The sequence below is a fragment of the Solanum stenotomum genome, chromosome 12, assembly GCF_019186545.1.
Source record: "Solanum stenotomum isolate F172 chromosome 12, ASM1918654v1, whole genome shotgun sequence".
NCBI lineage: Eukaryota > Viridiplantae > Streptophyta > Magnoliopsida > Solanales > Solanaceae > Solanum > Solanum stenotomum.
Window position 1 is genome coordinate 40362695 of NC_064293.1, and position 8262 is coordinate 40370956.

At 33.5% G+C, this 8262-nt stretch overlaps 1 protein-coding gene and 1 pseudogene across 1 annotated transcript; both read left to right on the forward strand.

Annotated features, from left to right (window-relative positions):
* The first annotated feature begins 1016 nt into the window (after positions 1–1016).
* Positions 1017–2489, forward strand: LOC125848066 (eukaryotic translation initiation factor 6-2-like). Its single transcript, XM_049527859.1, has 4 exons — positions 1017–1074; positions 1699–1750; positions 1831–1927; positions 2327–2489. The coding sequence occupies exons 2-4, from the start codon at positions 1741–1743 to the stop codon at positions 2472–2474; spliced, it is 255 nt and encodes an 84-aa protein (XP_049383816.1). The 5' UTR covers positions 1017–1074; positions 1699–1740; the 3' UTR covers positions 2475–2489.
* Positions 2490–2626: 137 nt separating this feature from the next.
* Positions 2627–8048, forward strand: LOC125848067 (eukaryotic translation initiation factor 6-2-like; annotated as a pseudogene).
* Positions 8049–8262: the final 214 nt, after the last annotated feature.

An 8262-nucleotide genomic window follows, 5' to 3' on the forward strand; every position in this document is an offset into this window, starting at 1 on the left:
TAAGATGAGAAAACAAGTTTTATTGGGTATGCAAACAAATAATAAGGAAACAAACGAATATTTAAAATTTAGTTAGAATTGAAAAGATTGAGTTATGACACGATATTTTAGCTCATTTCAGCCTAGCATGTTACAACTCAAGTAACTTTTAAACAAGTAATTGACCTTTCGCCCATTTAGGCCTGTTTAATTTCAATTCAATCCATCCATCTGTCACATTAATCTCATCATTTAATATAAATATAGGTTTCTGGCTATGCATAAAAAATTATGCAAAAATAAGCGATTTGGAGCTCAAGAAACCAAAATTTGTTTAGCTGTATATTTCGAAAATCGGATTTGCGATCTTCTAATTTCTAGGAAGTGAATTGATTGCTCTATGTACTAACTTTGTCAATTGTGATCTCTAATCCTAAGTTGACCATTATTATTTCATCTATTATTAGATATTTACTTAATATTATGAAATTTTAGTAGTTTAATTGATTGATTGATAAAATGATATTTTTGATATAACTATAAGTATACAATTATGTAAATCGTGTATTTTGAATTTTTATATCTATATTTATATATCTTAAATTGTGAATTGGAAATTTGTTCTATATTCCTTCTCTTATAATTTATATGACTTACTTTCCTTTTTAGTTGGCCTAAAAAAATGACACATTTGTATAATAACTAACAATTTAATTTTAAAATACTCATTTTACTTTTAATAAAATGATTAATAGTCACGCAAATTCTGTCACTTATTTTTTAGACCACAAAATTCAAAAATCTTTCATTCTTTTTTAAACTCAGTGTCAAGTCAAACTAACCAATATAAAATATAATAGAGAGAGTATAATTTTTTTTTAAAAAATGAGTATATATGTGAATTTTTTAGGAACTTTTGTACGCCGCAATAATGTAAAAGCCCAAAAACAAAATGGATTTGGGCCCACAGCCCACTTAAACCTATATATATTCAGTTACCAAAAAGATTGCAGAACAAGTAAACGGCTCCACGCTCTCTCTCTCTCTCTCTGTGTAAGTTTTTCCCGGCGACACCTATTGTTGTTTTAGAAAATTGTAAGTTGAATTCCAGTACTCTGTTAATTTTTACTTGATCAACAAGGCATTAACTATCTTTACCATAACTTCTTCGCTTCCGTATTTGTTTTACACAATTGTTTTTTCCATTCTTGAGTCGAGCGTCTACATACAACCCTTTTCATACTAGCGACGAATTTAGAATTTCTATAACATGGATGACCTACCAAAATAGAATGGAAAAGATGTATTTAGATGGAATTGATCTCTATTCAATGATGCCAGCAGATAATAGTATATACCAATTTGAAAAAAATATATACGTAAAATATCTAGTTTTATGGAGAGACAATGGGTTCAATACCCACAATCTTTTACTATAAATTTGCCCCCTGCCTTAGACTGCACTTGTGAGATTACACGGGATATGTTGTTGTTGTTGTTGTTGAAGGCACTAACTCCAATTTTTCCTAGTTCCCTGTGATTCTACAAGTTGAGTTCCGTTTCTTATTTGCTTGTCATGTGATCTAAGGAGATGGCCAATAGTAAGTCCAATAGAATGAAATATTTTACACTTGTGTCCTATTTGAAAGTTATTAGTATGTGTAATTATTCTTGATGGTTTCTTTTAACCAAGAGGACTAATTGTTAAAATTTTGGCAGAATCTCCCAAGATTGTATCAGCTCTGCCCTTTTCAGCTAGTAATGGCCATAAGTGAGTTGCATAATATTGTCTCATTCTGATATTCATTGTATTATTTTCTGTGTGTGAAGTTTCCTTTTTTTACGACGTAGGGCTGCAATTTGAGAATTCTTGTGATATTGGAGTTTATTCCAAGCTTACCAATGCATTCTGCTTAGTTGGAATTGGGGGTTCTCAAAACTTCTACAGGTTCATCTTTCTTGTTTTTCAAACTAATAATTTTGGAAGCTGCAGTTATAAACTAAAAGATTAGAGAAAAAAAATGAATGCTGAACTTTTTTTTGATAACCATGGAGTCTGGGCTAGCTTTTGTCCACCTCGACTAAACTTTGTCCACCAAGGCTAGGACAGACAGGAAGAAATGACCTTGTGTTGTTGTCTCTGCTAGAATTTGAACGTGAGACCTTATGGTTCACAATCTACCCACTAGGCCACTCTCGGGTGCAAATGAAGGTTGAACGTTTAATGTGGAACAATAAGAAAAGGAAACATGAAGTGAATATAAATACTTAAAGATGAATAATGAATCTTTCTTGTTAACTTTCCCTATTTATAGAAAAAGTTGTAATTTCTGTGATTTCTTTTCAGTACATTTGAGGATGAGTTAGCACATATTCGAGGCTTTCAAGTGATTCAAACAACTATTAACGGAAGCTGGTCGGTTGGAAGACTTTGTGCTGGTATTCAACAATTTTTTAAACTATATTCTGGAACTCAAGGCCCTTTTTCCCTCTGATTTTCCTGTGAGAACTAACTTTCCAACTTTCCAATTTTCTGCAGGAAACAAAAATATTCTTTTTCCTTTGTGACTGTAATTTGTACAGTGCAATAATTGTTGATCATGCAAACATGTCATTCTAGTCGCTTGTATTCAATAGAGCCTTACTTATCTATATGTCGGGCATGGATATGAATTGGACGGGTTAGAAGAAAACAATTTCATTAGTGGTCGGTCTGCAACATTGTTGTCCTTGATTCCTTGCATCAGTTTTGGGACTGGAGGCCACTGATATGTCTATATATAAACTAACAAAATATTGAAAAATTGATTTTCGTTTGGGCTAATGTTTCACTCTACCATTTCATGTTTATTTATGTGACTTGGTCAAAATACCTTACGTTCACTTTTATCCTTTGTTATTTCCTTGATTTCACATCTGCCTTTGTGTCTCTTTTGGTGGTTGAAGAACTTCAGCACTTGAGAAATAGTCTGCCCGATTCTGTTGAGGTACAATGCATCGACGAGACACATTCTGCCTTGGGAAACTGCATAGCATGCAATGATCATATTGCTCTTATACATCCTTCTCTTGACAAGGTAATCTGTTCGTGTCTTTTCCTATAGAATGGGATCACATTATGTGGTATATGAAATTTCATTTCCCTCCCTACATATTCCGGATATTGAGCAAACCTATAGGTCAAAATTTGAGTCGTGTGTTAAGTAGCTGTTGTGATGTTTTGATTGTCAATAATTATCTATGTATTGGCCTTTTCTCTGTTTCATATAGAAAACACAAAATGTCTGTTAAAATTAGAGCAGTCAGATTTGCTGATTGTGATGTTTGGTGGGATGTGCATAACTAGAGAAAACATCTTTGAAAATTGTGGTCCTAGTCCTTGGCTATTTCTGGGTTATCAAAAAATAAATTGTTTCTTAATCCTTTATGTAAATTGTTCCTGTAGCTAAAGTGTTCTCCATATGATATTATGTTATCTTACACTATGTTTAGCTTTAAGGAGGGGATATCTTGACGGACTTCTCTTAGGGGAAGCGTTTTCATCTCCTCGGGTTGCCCATGGTGCTCTCCACTACTTGTACCGTTTTTCATGCTATTTAAACATATCCTATCACAACATATACTGATGATAAGCTTTGGAGTTTGTCATGACATGAATATATTTACTGTAGCCTGAATTTGTCAAGATTCAACAATAGCCTTTTCCTCCTTACCAATAAAATAGATTAAGGAGTAGGTTAGATCCTGAATTTTACCTACATCAATGTGTTGTGCTTTATTATTTTTCTCCAGGACACTGAAGAGATGATTGCTGATGTTCTTGGTGTTGAAGTTTTAAGGCATACGATAGCTGGGAACGTTCTTGTTGGCAGCTATTGTTCTTTATCCAACAAAGGGGTCTTGGTAAGTTCAATTTTCTTACTCCACCTTGTAGACAGGTGCTGGAGCAACAAGACACATAACTATGTTACTCTTTTTCCTAATTTTTGTGAAACTTTGTTATGGAACAACAGGTCCATCCTCGTACGTCCATTGAAGATTTGAATGAACTGGACACTCTTCTTCATTTACCTATTGCTGCTGGAACTGTGAATAGGGGTAGTAATGTGATTGCTGCTGGATTGACCGTTAATGACTGGACAGCGTTTTGTGGCTCAGACACTACAGCAACAGAGTTGGCTGTTATTGACACCATATTCGGTTTGAGAGATGCTCAACCAAGTGCTATTGGTTGTTGAAATACAGAAATCATCGATCGACAATAGTTACATCTGTGAGTTTTGTGGTTTATGCTGCATGTTCTTTTAGAGTGTTTCTATTGTTACGAGTTTGAGCTGCTCTTCTTAATTTTACTTGTGATGAATGCACAAATTTTGATCTGTTGCTAAAATGTTAACTATGTTCTCCTATTTTTAAGTGCTTATTTAGGTTGGTTTTGTGTTCATATGTGTTAAATGCATTTAGTATTTGTGTTTGTATGAAGTATTTATTGAATCAATCAGAGATCGTCTACATCTATCAATTTTTACCAATATCTAATTCAGTTATATTCGATAACATACTAAAACTTGAACTTAATAGAATATGTCCAACTCAATATTTATTTTCTTTATCCATAATAGAAAAAGAAATATATTTTCACTCATTGCTTTTTTTTTTCTTTTTCTTTTTTATAGATTCTTCGAAATATTGATGTTGTCTGCATAGGTAGAAAGTTTGAAATCATGGATGTGGTAGAAAATTATTGAGTTTACAAATTATTTCCAATTAAAGTTTTAAAATGCTATTGACTAAAACTTACTCAAATATTCTGGTCAAAATTGATAAATGTAGACATTTTCTAAGCGATTAGATAATTTAATGGGTATAGATAACAATCAAGAGAGAAAACATCATTTTTTCCTTGTTTGAAAAATTCATACTTTATTCATAATATCAAACAAACTCATATATTATCTCTTGAACATTAAATACCCCCCCCCCCCCCTCCCCACAACACACACCGAAATCCACCCAAAACTACAACACAACTAGGATTTGTTTCACCCAACAAAAACAAATATTTCTAAATAAATGGCTTATTTGATTAGTGTCCACCATTGTTCATCCAAGGAGAAGGCAAGTGCATTGAAATGAATGGATGAGGTGACATTGGCATAAGGAGGTTGTTGTTGTTATAGGGGTTCTGTTCCATAACGAACAAATTATTGTCATATGCTTTAGCGTGGTTCAATCTCCTAAAATTGTTGTTATTGGGGTTCTGTTCCATAGCAAATGAGTTGTTGCCATATGCTTCAGCTTGATTGAATCTCCCAAAATTGTTGTTATTGGGGTTCTGCTCCATAACGAACAAGTTGTTGCCATATGCTTCAACTTGGTTGAATCTCCCCAAATTGTTGTTATTGGGGTTCTGCTCCATAACAAACGAGTTGTTGCCATTTGCTTCAGCCTGGTTAAATCTCCCAAAATTGTTGTTATTGGGGTTCTGCTCCATAACAAACGAGTTGTTGCCATATGCTTCAGCCTGATTGAATCTCCCATAATTGTTGTTATTGGGGTTTTGCTCCATCGCAAACAAGTTGTTCTTAGATGCTTCAACTTGGTTGAGTATCTCAAAATTGTTGCCATTTGGGGTCTGGTCCATAACAAACGAGTTGTTGTCATATGCTTTAACATGGTTAAGTATCTCAAAATTGTGGCCATTGGGGTTCTGGTCCATAACAAACGAGTTGTTGTCATATGTTTCAACTTGGTTGTTGGGATTGTTATTTAGATATGGTACACCAAAGGTGTAAGGGTAAAATTCAGGAGGTAAGAAAGAGGCAATTTGATGGTTGTTAATATGAGTAGGTATGTCACTATTGACCTGATGATCCATGGGCACAATTATTGGTGTCATAGGGTTAGATGTGATAATTTGAATATCATTTATGCTAGCGCGACGACGTTCATTGGAGTTTTATAGTTCATGCGAGAAAAGAACTTTTGCGCATGACTGCCCACTTGTCTCGCTGTTTTTGACACGACATACTCCTTCGAGATATCCTTCCAATTTCCTTTTCCAAGAGTGTACAGTCCGATGAGAAATAACCTATATATACATACCATATGATTAGAAAAAAAATACTGGATAGAGTTTTTTTAAGAAAAAAATTGAGGGAAAGGGAAATGGAGAGGGGATTACAATGTGAGAATTGAACCCTTACCCGAGTTGGGAATTCAAATAGTCAACTAAATGAACTACTAACATTTGAGTTTTGTGATATATAATTAATTCATACTTTTTTTCAAAAAAAGAAGATATATAATTAATTTAATGGAGTTTCAATTTATGCTCTATCAGTATAAAAAAAACATAAATGAATTAAAAAATTACCAAGTAAGAAGCAACAATGAACTTTGAACTCATAAAATTAAATCTAACGTGTAAAAATGTGTGATGAGACATAAAAATAAAGAATGCAAATATTTATGTGTAAGTTTCTAAAAAAAATTAACAAACAAAATTTACCGGTGTTCCTCTTCCGTCCATAGAATCACCCGTCTCCGACGTGGTGATGTGCCATTGTGAACCTCCATGTTTTGAACTTGAGGTGGTGGTGTGTCATTGAGAACCTCCATGTTTTGAGCTTGAGGTGGTGGTGTTTCATTGAGAACCTCCATGTTTTCAACTTCAGGTGGTGGTGTATTATTGAGAACTTCCATGTTTGAGTTATTCAACTCCATTGATAGAAAGAACAAGAGGCTAGCATATATTGTACGAGAGAGGTGTTATGCTTCTTTTTGTTAAGTCAATTGTTGTGTTAGAATCAAAATAGTAATGTCCTTTTATAGTTGAGAATTTTTGGGTTAGTAGAGTAAAATCGAATTCTCAATGGTGAGAAAATTACATTCAATTGCCAATAGTTTAATGACTTTACCAAATAATGTTGTTGTCCGAGTTGGACAAAAGATTTACATTCCTTAATCAATTTTTGTATAGATGCTTCTAGAATTTATTAAGGTATATTTTCGGTGAAATCAAACAAACAATATCATAAACACTTCATTTGATTTCACTGAAAATATAACTTACTTAATAATTCTAGAAGGATCCATACAAAGATTGATTAAGGAATGTAAATCTTTTGTCCAGCGCGGACAACAACATTATTTGGTAAAGTCATTAAACTATTGACAATTGAATGTAATCTTCTCACCATTGAGAATTCGATTTTAATCTACTAAACCAAAAATTCTCAACTGTAAAAGGACACCTATTTTGACTCTAACACAACAATTGACTATACAAAAAGAATCATAACACCTCTCTTGTACCATATATGCTAGCCTCTTGTTTTTTCTATCAATGGAGTTGAATAACTAAAACATAGAGGTTCTTAATGACACACCTCCACCTCAAGTTGAAAACATGGAGGTTCTCAATGACACACCACCACCTCCAGTTCAAAACATGGAGGTTCTCAATGACACACCACCACCTCAAGTTGAAAACATGGAGGTTCTCAATGACACAACACCACGTCGGAGACGGGTGATTCTATGGACGAAAAAGGAACACCGGTAAATTCTGGTTGTTTTTTTAGAAACTTACACATAAATATTTGCATTCTTTATTTTTATGTCTCATCACACATTTTTACATGTTAGATTTAATTTTATGAGTTCAAAGTTCATTGTTGTTTCTTACTTGGTAAATTTTTAATTCATTTAGGTTCTTTTTTTATACTAACAGAGTATAAATTGAAACTCCATTAAATTAGTTATATATCTCCTTTTTTTGAAAAAAAATAATTAAATGTATATCACAAAACTCCATGTTAGTAGTTCAGTTGGTTGGCTATCTGAATTCCCACCTTAGGGTAAGGGTTCGATTCTCACATTGTAATCCCCTCCCCATTTCCCTTTTCCCTAATTTTTTTCTTAAAAAAACTCTCTGGTATTTTTTTTTTCTAATCATGAGGTATGTATATATAGGTTATTTCTCATCGGACTGTACACTCTTGGAAAAGGAAATTGGAAGGATATCTCGAAGGAGTATGTTGTTTCAAAAACAGCGAGACAAGTGAGCAGTCATGCACATAAGTTCTTTTCTCGCATGAACTGTAAAACTCCAGTAGAACATCGTCATGCTAGTATAAATGATATTCGAACTATCACATCTAACCCTATGACACCAATAATTATGCCCATGGATCATCAGGTCAATAGTGAAATACCTTCTTATATTAACAACCATCAAATTGCCTCTTTTTTACGGCTTGAATCTTACCCTTACACCTT